Below are 21,453 nucleotides of genomic sequence, written 5' to 3'. Positions count from 1 at the left end.
TCTGATGTATTTGTAGATGGGACCCTGACCACTTGTACAGAAGGTCCCACTGAAAATTCCTCGCATGGAACCTGCCGAAGGGGATGGCCTTGTAGGCCGCCACCATCTTTCCCAGCACTCGAGTGCATTGATGAACTGACTCTTTGGCTTTAGCAGGTCTCTGACCTTGTTCTGGAGTTCCTGGGCTTTTTCAATTGGGAGAAAAACCCTCATCTTTTCCGTGTCCATAATCATGCCTAAAAATTATAGCCGAGTCGTTGGAATCAACTGCGACTTGGCAGATTTAGGATCCAGCCGTGTTGCTGCAGCACTCTCAGGGAGAGTGACACGCTTTTCAGCAACTGATCTCTTGATCTCGCTTTTATCAGGAGATCGTTCAAGTATGGGATAATTGTGACTACTTGCCTGCGTAGGAGCAACATCATTTCCGCCATTACCTTGGTGAAAATCCTCGGGGCCGTGGACAGCCCAAACGGCAACGTCTGAAACTGGTAATGACAGTCCTGTACAGCGAATCTCAGGTACGCCTGATGAGGATATATGGGGACATGAAGGTATGCATCCTTTATGTCTAGTGATACCATAAAATCCCCCCTTCCAGGCTGGAGATCACTGCCCGGAGAGATTCCATCTTGAATTTGAACTTTTTTTAGATACAGGTTTAGGGATTTTAGATTCAGAATGGGTCTGACCGAGCCATCCGGTTTCAGGACCACAAATAGGGTTGAATAGTACCCTTTCCCCTGTTGCATTAGGGGAACCTTTATAATCACTTGCTGTTGACACAGATTTTGTATTACAGCTGAAACTATTTCCCTCTCTGGGGGAGAAGCTAGCAAAGCCGACTTGAAAAATCGGCGAGGAGGCAATTCTTCGAATTCCAGTTTGTAGCCTTGGGATACAATTTCTATCGCCCAAGGATCCAAATCTGACAACCCAGACCTTGCTGAAGAGTCGAAGACATGCCCCCACCGGCGCGGACTCCCACAGTGGAGCCCCAGCGTCATGCGGTGGATTTTGTAGAAGCCGGAGAGGACTTCTGTTCCTGGGAACTAGCCGTAGCAGGCATTCTTTTCCCTCTACCCTTACCTCTGGCGAGGAAGAGCCCCGACCCCTTGTGGACTTATGCGACCGAAAGGACTGCATCTGATATTGAGGTGTTTTCTTTTGCTGTGGGGGAACATAAGGCAAAAAAGATTTACCCGCGGTAGCTGTGGAAACCAGGTCCGCGAGGGCCCTCCCCAAATAAAACCTCACCCTTGTAAGGCAAAGTTTCCATGTCTCTTTGAATCGGCATCACCCGTCTATTGGCGGGTCCACAGGACTTGCCTAGCAGAAATTGCCATGGCATTGGCTTTTGAACCCAACAGCCCAACGTCTCTCGTATATAACGCTGCGTCTTTAATATGACCCAAGGTCAATAAAATGCTACCCTTATCTAGGGTGTCAATGTCAGATGACAAGTTATCTGCCCATATAGAGAAAAAAGAGCGACTGGGCACTGGTATGTAATAGGTTGTTGCTAATATTGAAAAAAAACAAAGGCGGACAATTAAACTATAAGGGAGATACAATCTTTCGATAATAGTCCTTATTGGTGGTGCGCCCAGAGCTAGAGAGTACAAGTACTGGCAATGGGAGAGAGAGCTTTCTCTCTCTCCCATTGCAAGTTATATGCCCATGCTCCTATTGCGCTACACACCCTTGCCGACACTACTGCCAGTCTGAGCACAGCACCCATATGTGTATACATTTATTTTAAGGTAGTCTCCTGTCTTCGATCAGCAGGATCCTTGAGGGCTGCCGTGTCTGGAGACGGTAGCGCCACCTTTTTGGACAAGCGCGTCAAAGTCTTGTCTACCCTGGGTGAGGATTCCCAACGTAACCTGTCCTGTGCGGGGAAAGGATATGCCATAAGAATTCTCTTGGGAATTTGCAGTATTTTGTCTGGAGTTTCCCAAGCTTTTTCAAAGAAAGCGTTCAGCTCATGAGATGGGGAAAGGTTACCTCAGGTTTCTTCTCCTTAAACATGCATACCCTTGTGTCAGGGACAGAGGGGTCCTCTGTGATATGCAAAACATCTTTTATAGCAATAATCATATAATGAATACTTTTGGGCACCCTTGGGTGTAACCTCGCATCATCGTAGTCGACACTGGAGTCAGAATCCGTGTCGGTATCAGTGTCTGCTACCTGGGACAGGGGACATTTATGAGAGCCCGAAGGGCCTTGTGACACAGTCAAAGCCATGGATTGACTCCCTGCTTTTTCTCTGGACTGCTTTGTCCAATCTTTTATGTAATAAAGACACATATGCATTTAAAACATTCCACATATCCAACCAATCAGGTGTCGGCGGCGCCGACGGAGATACCACAATCATCTGCTCTACCTCCTCCTTAGACGAGCCTTCTACTTCAGACATGTCGACACACACGTACTGACACCCCCACACACACTGGGATATACAATTATGGGGACAGCCCCCAATAAGGCCCTTTGGAGAGACAGAGTATGCCAGCACACACCCAGCGCCACTGGACACTGGAATAAAATCCAAGACTGTACAGTGCTATTTTATAGAATAAATAATACACTCACTGCGCCAATTACATGTGCCCCCCTATTTTTTGCCCTCTGTACAGCAGGGGAGAAGCTTCTCTGCAGCTTGCTGTGGAGAAAAATGGTGCTGGTTAGTGCTGGAGGATCAAGCTCCGCCCCCTCAATGGCAGGCTTCGGTCCCGCTCAGATTCTTTATACTGGTGGGGGTTTTTCAATATACTGCCTCCGCAGTATCTAATATATTAGCCAGTGTCCCTTTAGGTTAATATTGCTGCCCAGGGCGCCCCCCCCCCCCCCGTGCCTTGCACCCTTAAGTGCCTTCTGTGTATGCTTGGGAGCAATGGTGCGCAGCGTTACCGCTGCGCGGTACCTCAGTGAAGATCTGAAGCCTTCTGCCGCCTGTGAAGTCTTCTTTCTTCTTATACTCACCCGGCTTCTATCTTCCGGCTGAGGACGGCGGCGCGACATCGGGATGAACAGCGATGACGAAACCTGTGTTCCGACCCTCTAGAGCTAATGGTGTCCAGTAGCCTAAGAAGCAGAGCCTATCAGTTAAGTAGGTCTGCTTCTCTCCCCTCAGTCCCACAATGCAGGGAGCCTGTTGCCAGCAGTGCTCCCTGAAAATAAAAAAACCTAACAAAAAGTATTTTCAGAGAAACTCAGTTGAGCTCCCCTGCAGTGCATCCAGTCTCCTCTGGGCACAGGATCTAACTGAGGTCTGGAGTAGGGACATAGAGGGAGGAGCCAGTGCACACCCATCTAAAGTCTTTAGAGTGCCCATGTCTCCTGCGGAGCCCGTCTATACCCCATGGTCCTTACGGAGTCCCCAGCATCCTCTAGAAGAACAACGCATGGCAATGATAAGTATACTGCAGAAGCTTAAAATGGTTTCTCACCTGAGTGATTTCTATTGTGCTGATTTATGTATGGAAATGGCCTCTGACCTGTGTGACGTCCCTGATGTTTAACAAGATCTGATCTGTGTGCAAAACATTTCCCACACTCAAAACATGGAAATAGCTTCTCACCTGTGTGACTTCTCTGACGTACAACAAGTTGTGATTTCCGTGTAAAACATTTCGCACACTCATAGCAAGAAAATGGCCTCTCAGCTGTGTGACTTCTGTTATGTCTAGCGAGATCTGATTTGTGTGCAAAACATTTCCCACACTCAGAACATGGAAATGGCTTCTCACCTGTGTGACTTGTTATGTCTAACAAAATGTGATTTGTATGTAAAACATTTCCCACACTCAGAACATGGAAATGGCTTCTCACCTGTGTGACTTCTCTGATGTCTAACAAGATGTGATTTACTTAACCACTTGCCTGGCATGGTCGCATGCGACCATGCCTGCAAGTGCTCTATCTGAACTGGTGGCACGGGATGCGACCAGTCAGATAGTGTTAGCAGCGGCAGGGAAGAGAAACTTCCCTCTGCTGCTGTCATGCCTCCCTGCACTCTCCCCCTGTGTCTGCCGTGCTGCCGATCACTGCTGATCGGTCAGCACGGTAAGGATCTGTCCCCTCCAGCGGCTGCAGACAATGGCAGCCGCTGGGGAGTGTAAATAAACCCTCCCTAGCTGCCCCCAGACCCTCCCCCTGCGTACCTCGAGGCTGTCTCGGCTTTCAAAATGAAAGCCGCGATGGACGCAATGTTCCCGATTGATGTTTGGGGGGAAAAACATTTTACAAAGAAAATGCTAAAAAAAAAAATCCCTCTTTTTTTTTTTTTACCTAAAATCATTTGGGATAGGGTTAAATTCATGTTCTTCACCTAATTCACTCATTAAAAAAAAAAAACAATTTCGGAGCGTTTTTTTGCTAAATAAATGGTCAGTTAAGTGGTTAAACAACATTTCCCACACTCAGAGTAAGAAAATGGCTTCTCACCTGTGTGACGTCTCTGATGTTTAACAAGATCTGATTTGTGTGCAAAACATTTCCCACACTCAGTACATGGAAATGGCTTCTCACCTGTGTGACTTCGTTGATGTATAACAAGATCTGATTTATGTACAAAACATTTCCCACACTCAGGACATGGAAATGGCTTCTCACCTGTGTGACGTCTCTGATGTATAACAAGATATGATTTGTGTGCAAAACATTTCCCACACTCAGAACATGGAAATGGCTTCTCACCTGTGTGACTTCTCTGATGCATAACAAGATCTGATTTGTGTACAAAACATTTCCCACACTCAGGACATGGAAATGGCTTCTCACCTGTGTGACGTCTCTGATGTATAACAAGATATGATTTGCGTGCAAAACATTTCCCACACTCAGAACATGGAAATGGCTTCTCACCTGTGTGACATCTCTGATGTTTAATAAGATCTGATCTGTGTGCGAAACATTTCCCACACTCAGAACATGGAAATGGCTTCTCGCCTGTGTGACGTCTCTGATGTTTAATAAGATCTGATCTGTGTGCGAAACATTTCCCACACTTAGAACATGGAAATGGCTTCTCCCCTGTGTGACGTCTCTGATGTAAAACTAGATCTGCTTTGAGTGCGAAACATTTCCCACACTCCGAGCAAGAAAATGGCTTCTCACCCGTGTGATGTCTGTTATGTCTAACGAGATCTGTTTTGTGGGCAAAACATTTCCCACACTCAGAACATGGAAATGGCTTCTCACCTGTGTGACTTCTTTGATGTATAACAAGATGTAATTTCTGGATAAAACATTTTCCACACTCAGAGCAAGAAAATGGCCTCTCACCTGTGTGACTTCTTTGATGTATAACAAGATCTGATTTGTGTGCAAAACATTTCCCACACTCAGAACATGGAAATGGCTTCTCACCTGTGTGACTTTGCTGATGTTTAACAAGATGTGATTTGTATGCAAAACATTTCCCACACTCAGAACATGGAAATGGCCTCTCAGCTGTGTGACTTCTCTGATGTCTAACAAGATATGATTTGTATGCAAAACATTTCCCACACTCAGAACATAGAAATGGCCTCTCACCTGCCTGTGGGTTAATAGGCTTTGTGTTCTGTGTAAAACATTTGGTATCTATAGCACATGAAAACTCTGTATCTACTCTCAGAGCTGTAACAGATGCACCAATATCAGAGTGATCAGGAGAACATTTCCTAGGATCAGGGGGACCAGCTGATAGAGCTAGATGTATAATTGGGGTAATGGGGTTAGCTCCTGGAGAATCCTGTCTACTGTCATTATCTTTTATTTCGCAATCCGGGGATAACATTAGATGTCCTTCTGAGATATTCCTGCTTGTGTGTCCATCTGCTGGAAATAAAATACATAATGGAAATGTAACTTTTCTGTAACAATATTAATCTTGTAAACAATAGGAGATGACTCTCTGGGACACTTAAAAATGTGTGTGTATATTAAAACATAACTTTTAATGAAGGCTTTATAATATTGTGTCTCAGACGATCATTTTGTCCACCCTCCTGAGAACACTCACAATAACAAATGTAATATTATAATAAGACTTAGATCTCTCTCTCTCTTGTACTGGTAACTAACCATGAAGTATAAATGGAGATGTAGTCACTCGCCAAGTCCTATGTCAGCACCCATGTAAAACAATGGATGGGGAATATATTGTATGAATTGGAGATTCTAGATGAACAATAACATCAGTCATATGAGCTGATGGATCAGAGAAACGTCTCCTAACGTTACTCCTGGAAGTATTGGTAAGGTAGCATTCCTTTATGTGTGTGCTCATACGCTATTAAACCTGTACATGTATTACCCCTATATAAAGTATATTGCTACAGCAGAGTAGGTGTGGAACAAGGTACCTTACATGCAATACACCATATGATACCCTGTAATCATCATCTGCTAAGTCACAATGCACATATAGTGGCAAGCTGCTCAATCAGATTGTGATGTCACTCAGGCGCTAAAAGGGAGGGGTAATTCTGTGTAAGATTTAAGTGTGATTAAAAAACAAAAATATATACAAAGTGATAGAGAAAATCATAAGTGTTAATAAAGTGTTAGGGTGTGCCGACCTGAAGCCGCCCAGCCATACCGACATAGGGGCCACCGCACCCCACACCCACTCCATAATTAATTACACCTATGTCTGGGTCTGAATGCCCAGTGTAAGGCCACATGATAATGGCTCCTACAGCATCTGAGAGCCAGCTTACCTAGAGACACCCCTAACATCTCTAATGGCACTCTGGAGTCAGCAATCCCTCCTAATGCTGACCCATCCATGCCTCTCTAAATACAATACACATATATTGGTAAGCTGCTCAATCAGATTGTGATGTCACTCAGGTGCTAAAAGGGAGGGGTAATTCTGTGTAATAAAAAAAAAATTGTGTTCCCTAATGCACACTGAGTGAAAAATAATACTACATAATAATCAGATAATACGGAGATCTTAGTTGCGTATATCTGCAGATATAGGGTTAAGCCCCCAGGTCGATCGGCAAGGTGTCTCCGTCACTGGGGGTCCCTAATACTAGGTATGGGTCCAGGGTGCAGGACCCCATCACGTCGGCACAGGTCGGCTACCCCAGGTAAGCACACAGGTGAAAATTAATAAGGGTTAAGAAGAAGCACATAAGTGCTATGTAAGTCAAGTGTGATTAAAATACAAAAATATATACAAAGTGATAGGGAAAATCGTGTGTTAAAAAAGTATTAGGGTGTACCGACCTGAAGCCGCCCAGCCATACCGACATAGGGGCCACCGCACCCCACACCCACTCCATAATAAATTACACCTATGTCTGGGTCTGAATGTCCAGTGTAAGGCCACATGATAATGGCTCCTACAGCATCTGAGAGCCAGCTTACCTAGAGACACCCCTAAATTCTCCAATGGCACTCTGGAGTCAGCAATCCCTCCTAATGCTGACCCATCCATGCCTCTCTAAATACAATACACATATATTGGTAAGCTGCTCAATCAGATTGTGATGTCACTCAGGTGCTAAAAGGGAGGGGTAATTCTGTGTAATAAAAAAAAAATTGTGTTCCCTAATGCACACTGAGTGAAAAATAATACTACATAATAATCAGATAATACGGAGATCTTAGTTGCGTATATCTGCAGATATAGGGTTAAGCCCCCAGGTCGATCGGCAAGGTGTCTCCGTCACTGGGGGTCCCTAATACTAGGTATGGGTCCGGGGTGCAGGACCCCATCACGTCGGCACAGGTCGGCTACCCCAGGTAAGCACACAGGTGAAAATTAATAAGGGTTAAGAAGAAGCACATAAGTGCTATGTAAGTCAAGTGTGATTAAAATACAAAAATATATACAAAGTGATAGGGAAAATCGTGTGTTAAAAAAGTATTAGGGTGTACCGACCTGAAGCCGCCCAGCCATACCGACATAGGGGCCACCGCACCCCACACCCACTCCATAATAAATTACACCTATGTCTGGGTCTGAATGTCCAGTGTAAGGCCACATGATAATGGCTCCTACAGCATCTGAGAGCCAGCTTACCTAGAGACACCCCTAAATTCTCCAATGGCACTCTGGAGTCAGCAATCCCTCCTAATGCTGACCCATCTATGCCTCTCTAACTACAATGCACATATATTGGCAAGCAGCTCAATCAGATTGTGATGTCACTCAGGTGCTAAAAGGGGGGGGGGTAATTCTGTGTAAGAAAAAACAATTTGTGTTCCCTAATGCACACTGAGTGAGAAATAACACTACATAATAATCAGATAATACGGAGATCTTAGTTGCGTATATCTGCAGATATAGGGTTAAGCCCCCAGGTCGATCGGCAAGGCGTCTCCGTCACTGGGGGCCCCTAATACTAGGTATGGGTCCTGGGTGAAGGACCCCATCACGTTGGCACAGGTCCGCTACCCCAGGTCAGCACACAGGTGAAAATTAATAAGGGTTAATAAGAAGCACATAAGTACTATGTAAGTGAAGTGTGTTTAAAATACAAAAATATATACAAAGTGATAGGGAAAATCATGTGTTAATAAAGTGTTAGGGTGTGCCGACCTGAAGCTGCTAAGTTATAATCTACTTTCTCTTACGTCCTAGAAGATGCTGAGGTCCATTTAGTACCATGGGGTATAGACGGGTCCTTTGGGAGCCAATGGCACTTTAAGAGTATAATAGTGTGGGCTGGCTTCTCCCTCTATGCCTGCGCTCTGTTGTTGTTGTCATTTAGACCATCAGGGTATAGTGAGTTACATTTTAACATCCAGTATACCTCTCTTGTGCACAGTTTGTTGTAACGATCACCACCCCTGGCTGTGGGGGCAATTGATTCTAGTGAGACTATGGTTAAACTACTTGGATCATTAGAATGTATTTCATTGAAATGACGTGATACGCTGTGTGTGGTACAATTTTTTATAATATTTCGTCGATGTTCCATAAATCGAGTATGGAGAGATCTCGTGGTCCTTCCTACGTAACGTAAACCACACCCACAACTCAAGAGATATACAACGAATTTGGAGTCACAGTTCATAAAAGATTTTAATTTAATTCAACCTAAAACCTACCGTCCTTTTATATTTATTTATTTATAAATATTTTCTAACTGTTAGATTATTATTGGAGGGATATACCCTTGTTAACAACAGAGCGCAGGTGTTTTTCTGTTTTTTTCTGTGACTACACATATTGGGGATTACCACCCCCTACACCAGCGGCTGTTGACAGCGCCCTCCATCTGTATTTCTTGTACTCGTTTCTCCCTCTATGCCCCTCCTACCAGACTCAGTTTAGAAAATGTGCCCAGAGGAGCCGGTCACAGCTATGGGAGCTCTTAGGAGTTTTCTTAGGTTTTTATTTTCTAGAGTTAGTTAGGTTACAGGAAGGCTGCTGACAACAGCCTCCCTGCTTCGTGGGACTTAGGGGGGTCGGGAATAGGAACCAACTTCCTGAAGAGTTAATGGTTCTCTACTCCGCTGACAGGATACTGAGCTCCTGAGGGTGCTGATCGCAAGCCCACGAGGTGACTGCTCACTCACGCAGCACGGCCGCCACCCCCCTAACAGAACCAGAAGAAGGAAAAGTGGTGAGTACAGCGCCGGCGTCTCGGTTAGCGGCAGGGTATGGCGGCACAAGGGTGGGAGCGTAGCTCTGACAGACTGCGCTACAGGAAGGCTCAGCAACACACAGTGTAGGCAATTTGAGGGGTGTTCTGAGCCAGCGTGGATAAACCCTACACTGGTCACACAGATAACAGGGGCTAATTCCCCTGTTATCACTAAAATCCTCAGGCCAGTATAAACAATTAGTACGGGAAGCCGCACGCCATTACAAGGGGCGGGGCTTCCTCTCAGTGCGGATCCAGCACTCACCAGCGCCATTTTCTCCCTGCAGATCATAGGAACTAGGACACTGACAGGGAGCACTGCCCTCCCTATTAAGGTTAGTCAGCGCCGGGCTTTTATCATAATAACTGCCTACAGGGGCGCTGTGTGGCTGGCTCCTTATACTCTGTGACTCTCTGAAGGTACTCTGGGGGAAACTGTGTCTGACATTTTCCTGTGTGTGTGTGTAAGTGTGTATATCCACATTACCATGTCTAAGGACTCTGTGTCCTGTGCTGCAGAGTGTTTATCTTCTCCTGAAGAGTCTATTCCATGTACTCAGGACTGCAATGTGCTGTCTCAGCCTTCTGAATCCGAACCCCCATGGGTGGATTCTTTAAGGGGAATGATATCCCAGATTTCAACATGGATGTCACATACTGAGAAAGAGACGCAGGTTTTGAGACAATCTGCAGTGGGTTTGAAGTATTCAGCTCCCACTACTTCATCTAAAACCCCACCTACATACCCCAAAAACGTACACTTGCCCAGATAATGCAAGCTGACACTGATACCGATTCTGATACAGGGGACATGATGGGGATATGCGGGTGGGGGGGGGGGGATGGATCCCTTGCTAAAGGGGTGCAGCTAATGATTGATGCCATTAGGAATGTTTTACATATTTCTGAGAAGGTTCTGGAACAAGTAATCTTATTTTACAGTAAATAAGAAATCCTCGCTTACCTTCCCTGCTTCTAAGGAGTTAAACTCCTTGTTTTAAAAATCCTGGGAAAACCTATAGAAAAAATTCCAGATCACTAAAAGAATTCTCATTGTTTTCCCTTTCCCTGAAGAGGATAGAAAGAAGTGGGAAAACCCACATATAGTAGACGCTTCTGTATCGAGGCTGTCTAAAAAGATGGTTTTACCTGTCCCTGCTTCAACCGCCTTAAAGGAGCCGGCTGACCGCAATATTGAGACTACGCTCAAATCACTCTACACTGCTACAGCCGTGGCTTTAAGGCACACTATTGCTTGTGCGTGGATTTCTAAAGCCATAGTAAAGTGGTCAGGCACCTTACTAGAGGACTTAGATACTATGGATAGGAGTGACATTGACTTGTTTTTACATCACATACAGGATTCTGCAGGTTTCATGGTGGAGAACATGAAGGACATTGGCCTGCTACTTCCATGGCTGTCTCGGCACGCCAATGGACTGCAGATGCAGAAACCAAGAAAAGTGTGGAGTTCCTGCCATTCACAGGTCAGGCACTATTTAGGGACGCATTGGATGCGTGGAATCCACGGCGACAGCGGGTAAGTAGACATTTCTTCCCTCCGCAGCAGCCCCAGCTAGGAAATCTTATCCTATACTGCATTCCTTTTGGACCGCAAAATTTTAAAAATCCAAACCCCCTCCCACCTTCTTTAGAGGAGGTCAGGGAAGATCCAAAAGACCTGCACCAACAGGTTCCCAGGAACAGAAACCAGGTTCTGCTTCCTCCAAATATTCAGCATGACGGTGTACCTCTCAGCTTGGAGATCAGGCAGGTGGGTGCGAGACTAAGATTTCAGTCACATCTGGGCGTCATCATGCCTAGACCCCTGGGTGACGGATATTGTTACCCAGGGGTACAGACTGGAGTTTCAGGAACTCCCACCTCACAGATTCTTCAAATCAGGCTTACCAGCTTCACTGACAGAAAGTGCTATCCTACAGGAAGCCATTAAAAAATTGGTACGAACAAATGTCATTGTTCCAGTTCCACCTCACCCAAAAACCAAGGGTTATTACTCAATCCTGTTTGTGGTACCAAAACTGGACGGTTCGGTAAGGCCTATATTGAACCTGAAATTATTGAACCCCTACTTGAGGGTTTTCCAAATCAAGATGGAGTCTCTGAGAGCGGTGATCTCAGGTCTAGAGGAGGGGGAACTCCTAGTATCCCTGGATATCAAGGATGCGTACCATCACATTCCGATCTGATCCCACCTCTCCAGGCCTTTCTACGGTTTGCACTACAGGACTGTCACTATCAGTTCCAGACGTTGCCATTTGGCCTCTCCACAGCACCGAGGGTGTGCACCAAGGTCATGGCGGAGATGATCCTCCTCCTACGGAAACAGGGAGTGAACATAATTCCATATCTGGATGATAGGCTGATAGAGGCATCTTCCAAGGAGAAGCTGTTGCAGAGTATTGCGCTCTCAACTCAACTACTCTGGGATCATGGGTGGATCCTGAACCTTCCAAAGTCACATTTGGAACTGACAAGGAGACTGCCCTTCCTGGGGATAATACTCGACACAGAAATGCAGAGGGTGTTTCTACCGGTGGAGAAAGCATTGGTGATCTAATCAATGGTCCGGAATGTCTTGAAACCTCCCCGGGTATCGGTTCATTGATGCATTCACCTTCTGGGGAAGATGGTATCCTCCTACGAGGCTCTACAATACAGAAGATTACATGCACGGTTCTTCCAGCTGGATCTCCTGGACAAGTGGTCGGGATCGCATCTTCACATGCACCAGCCGATATGCCTGTCACCGAAAGCCAGAATTTCACTACTCTGGTGGCTGCAAACTTCTCACCTGCTCGAGGGCCGCAGGTTCGGGATTCAGAATTGGATTCTTCTAACCATGGATGCAAGCCTCAAAGGTTGGGGAGTAGTCACCCAAGGGGAAAACTTCCAAGGAAAGTGGTCAAGCCAGGAATTGGTCCTTCCAATAAACATTCTGTAACTATGGGCCATATACAATGGCCTTCTACAAGCGGCTCATCTTCTGCAAGATCGAGCCATTCAGGTTTAGTCAGACAACATCGCAGCGGTATCCTACATAAACAGGCAGGGTGGAGCGAAGAGCAGTGCTGCAATGTCAGAGGTAACAAGAATCCTGACACACACTGGCACTGTCGGCGATCTTCATTCCGGGAGTGGACAACTGGGAAGCAGACTTCCTCAGCAGACATAATCTCCATCCAGGAGAATGGGGCCTCCACCCAGAAGTATTCAGAGGTAACACGCCGATGGGGTATACCTCAGATAGACATGATGGCCTCTCGCCTCAACAAGAAGCTTCAGAGGTACTGTTCCAGCTCACGAGACCTACAGGCAGTGGCGGTGGACACCCTGGTGACTCCATGGGTGTTCCAGTCAGTGTATGTGTTCCCTCCACTTCCACTCATCCCAAGGATTCTCAAACTAATAAAAAGATCAAGAGTTCCGGCGATCCTCATTGCTCTGGACTGGCCAAGGCGGGCTTGGTACGCGGATCTTCTGGCATTACTGCTGGAGGATCTGAGGCCTCTTCATCTTCGCGAGGACCTTTTACTGCAGGGGCCGTTTGCCTATCAAGACTTACCGTGGCTACGTTTGACGGCATGGAGGTTGAACGCCAGATCTTAGCTCGGAAGGGCATTCCGAGTAAGGTTATTCCTACTCTGATCCAAGGGGGTAACGTCTAAGCATTACCATCGAATTTGGAAAAAGTATGTGTCTTGGTGTGAATCCAAAAAGTTTCCTACGGTGGAGTTTCAACTGGGACATTTTCTCCTCTTTCTGCAAGCAGGTGTTGGCCTACGCTTGGGCTCCATCAAGGTACAGATTTTGGCCTTGTCTATTTTCTTCCAGAAACAATTGGCTGCTATCCCTGAGGTTCAGTCTTTCTTGAAAGGAGTTCTGCACATCCAACCACCCTTTGTGCCTCCTATGGCACCTTGGGATCTTAATGTGATGCTGCAGTTCCTGCAATCGGATTGGTTCGAACATTTACAGGAGGTGGATGTAACGTTTCTTACTCGGAAGGCGGTCACGTTGTTGGCCTTGGCTTCTGCCAGACGTGTCAGAATTGGGGGCATTGTCACACAAGAGCCCCTATTTGATTTCACATGAGCATAGAGCTGAGCTCAGAACGCGTCAGAAATTTCTCCCTGAGGTTGTGCCAGCTTTTCATATCAACCAACCTATTGTGGTGCCAGTGGCTACTGACATCTCAATTACCTCAAAGTCCTTGGATGTCGTGCGGGCTTTGAAAATCTATGTGAAGAGAACAGACGCGCTATTTGTACTTTATGATCCCAAAAAGATTGGGTGTCCTGCTTCTAAGCAGACAATTTCATGCTGGATCAGGCTTACTATCCAGCATGCTTATTCCACGGCAGGATTGCCAATTCCAAAATCTGTTCAGGCGCACTCTACCCGTAAAGTGGGTTCTTCCAGGGCAGCTGCCCAGGGTTTCTCGGCTATTCAGCTTTGCCGAGCAGCTACTTGGTCACGTTTGCTAAGTTTTACAAGTTCTATACTTTGGCCTCTGAGGACCTCAAGTTTGGTCAATCAGTTCTGCAGGAACCTCAGCACTCTCCCTCCTGTATTGGGAGCTTTGGTACATCTCCATGGTACTAAATGGATCCCAGCATCTTCTACAGACTACGAGAAAAGGATTTACCGGTAGGTAATTAAAATCATATTTTTACATCAGTGTCTTACCTCTATATTCTCAATAGTAATAAGGATGGTGTGTGTAAAGAGAATTACATATCAGAAACTATACAGCTGCCGCCATACTTCTGCTTCTCATATATGTGCTACTGGCAGCAGTGAACATCTGAGTGAGAGTGCAGGGAAGACAGCAGAGTCTGATGAGAAAGAGATTGTGTCTGCCTTTGTAGGGCTGTACAACACCTGTCACCCCTGTTAGTATATAAAATAATAAATAAGAGGAGCATGGTCCATCCAGACGTGCTTTCTGGAGCTCTCCTCACTAAGTGGCTTCTTATCTACCCTACCTGATAGCTCTCAGCCGCCGCTGGGACCAAGACCCAGTCTATTAAGTCCCCCACTCCTACTGCCCTAAAGCCAATTGCTCCACTCACTCTGGGCACCTTTCACTGCCGCAGCCTAGTGACGCCTATGAAGCCATGGGCTGTATTCTGGGGCTAAGCGTGCCCAGTCTTTGCCTTCTGCCTTCAATAAGGTTTAATATAAATATTATATATATATAGAGAGAGAGAGAGAGAGAGAGAGCACAACGACACGGGACGTGCACATGCGTGTAGATGGCGACACTAAAACTACTGGATGATCATTGTGAATGTCTGAGGTATTGATACAATGCAAATTTGTTGAGATATTGTTTCTTTTTCAGATGAAACCATAGGCCCTGCACGTGATGCAACTGGCAAAAGGGAGCCATTGGTTGTGGCCGAGACCGGCATTTGTTTGTTGGTGATCCCTTGTAGACAGTGAGTAGTATCCATCTACAGTGGAAGAAGCCTGGACACCAAGAATCTCAGCGGCGGAACAGTGGGTGAAAGTAGATCATGACAAATCGGGACCACAGGCATTTAGGGCACCTAGCAACCACCAATCGTTCCAAACGCATCAGGAACTGCACCAACAGTACAATGCCGGACCCAGCCAAACAGTCCCACAGTCCCAGATCTGGTGAATTAGAGGGCCACGTGAGATGTGGTGACACATCAGACTGGTGCTCTGAAAACCAATCCAAGCCTTTCAGCCACTGTTCCGCCGCTGAGAGCATACCTAAAGTTTAACACTAATGTGATAGCTGTTTTTATGGTAATTATTTTGAGCCATAGCGTAGGACCTGCAGTATAGTGGGGTCCCTTGTCGGGGGCTCCAGGCTTAAATGCACTGAGCAATACATGAACTAAAACTCCACTGTTTATTATTGTTAGTTAAATATACGTTATGGTAAGAACTTACTGTTGATAACAGTATTTCTCCTATGTCCACAGGTTTCCACAGGATAACAATGGGATATGATGGAGCGACAGCGGATTGGCACCAAATGATCACAAGCTTTCAGGCCTCCCAGGATGAAACAGGCTTCTCCATATATCCCCGCCCACTGGCTCAGTCAAATCAGTTGTATTCCAAAGCATTTAGGCAGGAGCTTTATGTAGAACCCAGGGGGTAATTCCAAGTTGATCGCAGCAGGACATTTTTTAGCAGTTGGGCAAAACCATGTGCACTGCAGGGGAGGCAGATATAACATGTGCAGAGAGAGTTAGATTTGGGTGGGGTCTGTTCAATCTGCAATCTAAATTGCAGTGTAAAAATAAAGCAGCCAGTATTTACCCTGCACAGAAACAAAATAACCCACCCAAATCTAACTCTCTCTGCACATGTTATATTTGTCTCCCCTGCACTGCTCGTGGTTTTGCCCAACTGCTAAAAAATTTCCTGCTGCGATCAACTTGGAATTACCCCCCCTATTCAGGCGAGAAGAACACACATGCACACCCTTCCATGCAAGAGGGAAGAGGTTACTCAGTATAAAGTTTCTCAAATCAAGTGCGTCAGGGTGAGATCCCTGTGGAAACCTGCGGACATAGGAGAAATACCGTTATCAATGGTAAGTTCTTACCATAACGTATATTTCTTCGGCTGGGTCCACAGGTTATCCACAGGATAACAATAAGATTTTAAACCTAACGGTAAATCTTTTTCTCCTAGTCCGTAGAGGTTGCTGGGGACTCCGTAAGCACCATGGGGTATAGACGGGCTCCGCAGGAGACATGGGCACTCTAAGACCTTTTAATGGGCGTGAGTTGTCTCCTCCCTCTATGCCCCTCTTTCAGACCTCAGTTATAAAACTGTGCCCAGAGGAGACGGACGTTTCGAGGAAAAGGATTTTGTTAATTAAGGGTGAGATACATACCAGCTCACACCACAACACACCGTATAACATGGTATATAACTAAACCAGTTACTAGCATGAACAACAGAAATCAGCAACAGTCTGATCTCAACCGTACGCAACTCTCGTGTAACTACATCAGTAACTATGTACAAGTACTGCAGATTTATTCCGCACTGGGACGGGTGCCCAGCATCCTCTATGGACTAGGAGAAAAAGATTTACTGGTAGGTTTAAAATCTTATTTTCTCTTACGTCCTAGAGCAGGGCTGGCCAAACCGGTCCTCGAGATCTACCAACAGTTCATGTTTTCCAGGCCTCCTGGAGACCTGTAGAATTGTCAGGTAGGGATAAATGCAGCACATCTTAATGAGTAATGACTACACCTGTGCACCAGCTAGGTGGTCTGGAAAATGTAAACTGTTGGTAGATCTCGAGGACCGGTTTGGCCAGCCCTGTCCTAGAGGATGTTGGGGACTCCGTGAGGACCATGGGGATTATACCAAAGCTCCAGACTGGACAGGAGAGTGCGGATGACTCTGCAGCATCGATTGAGCAAACATGAGGTCCTCATCAGCCAGGGTATCAAACTTATAGAATTTTGCAAAAGTGTTTGAACCCGACCAAGTAGCTGCTCGGCAAAGCTGTAAAGCCGAGACACCTCGGGCAGCCGCCCAGAAGAGCGCACCTCCCTAGTGGAACGGGCCTTCACCGATTTTGGTAACGGCAATACTGCCATAGAATGAGCCTGCTGAATTGTGTTACAGATCCAGCGAGCAATAGTCTGCTTGGAAGCAGGAGCGCCAACCTTGTTGGCTGCATATAGGACAAACAGAGCCTCTGTTTTCCTAATATGAGACATTCTAGCTACATAGATTTTTAAAGCCCTGACTACATCAAGGGACTTGGATTCCTCCAAGACATCTGTAGCCACCGGCACTACAATAGGTTGGTTCATGTTAAACGACGAAACCACCTTAGTAGAAATTGTGGACAAGTTCTCAATTCTGCTCTATCCACATGGAAAATCAGATAGGGACTCTTGTGGGACAAGGCCGCCAATTCTGACACCCGCCTTGCAGATGCCAAGGCCAATAACATGACCACTTTCCAGTGAGAAATTTTAACTCAACAGTTTGAAGTGGTTCAAACCAATGTGATTTAAGGAACTGCAACACCACGTTCAGGTCCCACGGTGCCACAAAAGGAGGTTGGATGTGCAGTACTCCTTTCACAAAAGTCTGTACTTCTGGAAGAGAGGCCAATTCCTTCTGAAGGAATATCGATAAGACCGAAATCTGCACCTTAATGGAACCTAACTTTAGGCCCATATCCACTCCGGTCTGTAGAAAATGGAGAAAACGAACCAGCTGGAATTCTTCCGTAGGAGCATTCTTGGATTCACACCAAGACACATACTTCATCGAGATACGGTGATAGTGTTTCGCCGTTACTTCCTTCCTAGCTTTAAGTAGAGTAAGGATAACTTCCCCTGGAATACCTTTCCTAGCTGGGATTTGGTGTTCAACCGCCATGCCGTCAAACGTAATCGCGGTAAGTCTTGGAACACACACGGCCCCTGTTGTAACAGGTCCTCTCTGAGAGGAAGCGGCCAAGGATCTTATGCGATCATTTCCTGAAGATCTGGATACCAGGCCCTTCGAGGCCAATCTGGGACAATGAGTATCGTCTGAACTTTTGTTCTTCTTATGATTTTCAATATTTTTTAGATGAGCGGAAGCGGAGGGAACACATAGACAGCTTGATACACCCACGGTGTTACTAGCGCATCCACTGCTATTGCCTGAGGATCCCTTGCCCTGGAACAATATGTCCGAAGCTTCTTGTTGAGGTGTGACGCCATCATGTCTATTTGAGGGAGTCCCCAATGACTTGTTACTTCTGCAAAGACCTCTTGATGAAGTCCCCACTCTCCTGGATGGAGATCGTGTCTGCTGAGGAAGTCTGCTTCCCAGTTGTCCACTCCCGGAATGAATACCGCGGACAGAGCGCTTACATGATTTTCCACCCAGCGAAGAATCCTGGTGGCTTCTGCCATTGCTGCTCTGCTCCTTGTTCCGCCCTGGCGGTTTACATGCGCCACAGCTGTGATATTGTCTGACTGGATCAGAACGGGTAGGTTGCGAAGGAGATGCTCCGCCTGTCTCAGGCTGTTGTATATGGCCCTTCATTCCAGCACGTTTATGTGCAGACAAGCCTCCTGGTTTGACCATAATCCCTGAAAGTTTTTTCCCTTTGTGATTGCTCCCCAACCTCGGAGGCTCGCATCCATGGTCACGAGAACCCAATCTTGAATTCCAAACCTGTGACCCTCTAGAAGGTGAGCACTCTGGAGCCACCACAGGAGAGATATACTGGCGCTGGGGGACAGGCTTATCATCTGATGCATTTGGAGATGGGACCCAGACCACTTGCTCAATAGGTCCCACTGAAAATTTCTTGCATGGAACCTGCCAAACGGAATGGCCTCGTAGGCCGCCACCATCTTTCCCAACACTCGAGTGCATTGATGAATCGACACTCTTCTTGATTTCAGCAGAACCCTGACCATGTTCTGGAGTTCCCGAGCTTTTTCCACTAGGAGAAAAACCCTCTGCCGTTCCGTGTTGTTGTAGCACCCTCAGAGAGAGAGCCACGCTCTTCATTAATTGTTCTCTTGATCTCGCTTTTATCAGGAGATCGTCCAAGTACGTGATAATTTTGACACCCTGCTTGCACAGGAGCACCATCATTTCTGCCATTACCTTGGTGAAAATCCTCGGGGCCGTGGAAAGCCCAAACGGCAACGTCTGAAACTGGTAATGACAATCCTCAGGAACGCCTGATGAGGAGGATATATGGGGACATGAAGGTATGCATCCTTTATGTCTAGTGACACCATAAAATCCCCCCCTTCCAGGCAGGAGATCACTGCCCGGAGAGATTCCATTTAGAATTTGAATCTCTTCAAATATAGATTTAGGGATTTTAGGTTCAGAATCGGTTTGATCGAGCCGTCCGGCTTCGGGACCACAAACAGGGTTGAATAGAACCCCTTTCCCTGTTGCAACTGGGGAACCTGGATAATCACTTGCTGTTGACACAACTTTTGTATAGCCGCCAAAACTATTGCTCTCTCTGGGAGAGAAGCTGGCATGGCAGATTTGAAAAATCGGCGTGGTAGCACATCTTCGAACTCCAGTTCGTAGCCTTGGGACACAATTCCTATCACCCAAGGATCCAAGTCCGAATGAACCCAGACCTGGCTGAAGAGCTGAAGACGTGCCCCCACCGGTGTCATGCGGTGGATTTGGTAGAGGTCGGGGAGGACTTTTGCTCCTGGGAACTAGCCGAAGCTGGTGTTCTTTTCCCCCCTACCTCTACATCTGGCGAGGAAGGATGAACCGCACCCCTTTCTGAATTTATGAGACCGAAAGGACTGCATCTGGGTTTTCTTTTGCTGTGGGGGAATGTAAGGCAGAAAAGAAGACTTAACCGCGGTAGCTGTGGAAACCAGGTCCGCGAGGCCTTCCCCAAACAGAACTTCACCCTTGTACGGCAAAGCCTCCATAAGTCTCTTGGAGTCAGCATCCCGAGTCCATTGGCGGGTCCACAGTGACCTCCTAGCTGAAATTGCCATGGCATTTGCTCTTGAACCCAAGAGCCCAATATCTCTCGCAGCCTCCCTCATATATAACGCTGCTACCTTTATGTGACCTAATGTCAACAAAACACTGTCTTTATCGAGGGTGTCCATGTCAGAAGACAAGTTATCTGCCCATGCTGCAATTGCACTCCCCACCCATGCAGACGCTACCGCCAGTCTGTAGCTGTGGAGACCAGGTCCGAGAGACCTTACCCAAACAATTCCTCCCCTCTGTAAGGTAAAACCTCCATATGCCTTTTTGAGTCGGCATCACCTGTCCATTGCCGGGTCCATAGGATTCGTCTAGCAGAAATCAACATAACGTTTATTCTAGAACCCAGTAGACTAATGTCTCTGAGCATCTCTCATATATAGGACAGTATCTTTTATATGCCCTAGGGTCAATAACATAGAATCCTTATCTATGGTCTCAATCTCCGCAGATGAGGTACCTGTTCATGCTGCTACACCGATACAAACCCAGGCCGACGCAATAGCCGGTCTGAGTAAGGTACCTGGATGTGTATAAATTGACTTCAGGGTAACCTCTTGCTTGCGGTCAGCAGGATCCTTGAGGGCAGCCGTATCCTGGGATGGCAGCACTACCTTTTTGGATAAGCGTGTCAATGCTTTATCCACCCTAGGGGAGGATTCCCAACGTATCCTGAACGTTGGCGGGAAAGGATACGCCATAAGAATCCTCTTGGGAATCTGCAGTTTTTTGTCTTGAGATTCCCAAGCTTTTTCACATACAGTAATTCGTTCAACTCATGTGAGGGGGAAAAGGTTACCTCAGGTTTCTTCCCCTTATACATGTGTACCCTCGTGTCTGGGACAGGGGGTTCCTCTGTGATATGCAAAGCCTCTTTGAATGCAATAATCATATACCGAATACATTTTGCCACTTTTGGCTGTAACCTGGCATCATCATAGTCGACACTGGAGTCAGAATCCGTGTCGGTATCTGTGTCAACAATTTTGGATAGTGGGCGCTTTTGAGACCCCAAAGGTCCCTGCGACATAGGGGCAGGCATGGGTTGAGACCCTGGCCGTACCCTAGCTTCAGCTTCGTCTAATCTTTTGTGCAACAAATTTACATTAGCACTTAAAACATTCCACATATCCATCCAGTCAGGTGTCGGCGTTGTCGACGGAGACACCTCATTCATTTTTACCTCCTCCTGAAAGCCTTCTACCTCAGACATGTCGACACACGCGTACCGACACAACACACTCAGGGAATCCTCTTATCTGAAGACAGTTCCCTCACAAGGCCCATTGGAGAGACAGAGAGAGAGTATGCCAGCACACACCCCAGC

At 46.6% G+C, this 21,453-nt stretch overlaps 1 protein-coding gene across 1 annotated transcript in view; it reads right to left on the bottom strand.

Moving 5' to 3' along the window:
- Positions 1–4,325: 4,325 nt before the first annotated feature.
- Positions 4,326–21,453, bottom strand: part of LOC134983323 (zinc finger protein 271-like) — a 108,556-nt gene continuing 91,428 nt past the window's right edge. Inside the window, exon 4 of the mRNA XM_063949038.1 lies at positions 4,326–5,867. Within this exon, the coding sequence (XP_063805108.1) occupies positions 4,403–5,867 (1,465 nt within the window). The 3' untranslated portion in view covers positions 4,326–4,402. The remainder of the gene's footprint in view (positions 5,868–21,453) is intronic.

This window comes from Pseudophryne corroboree (assembly GCF_028390025.1).
Source record: "Pseudophryne corroboree isolate aPseCor3 chromosome 3 unlocalized genomic scaffold, aPseCor3.hap2 SUPER_3_unloc_12, whole genome shotgun sequence".
Lineage (NCBI taxonomy): Eukaryota > Metazoa > Chordata > Amphibia > Anura > Myobatrachidae > Pseudophryne > Pseudophryne corroboree.
The sequence above is the reverse complement of the archived record's forward strand: the minus strand, read 5'-3'. Positions and strand labels throughout refer to the sequence as shown.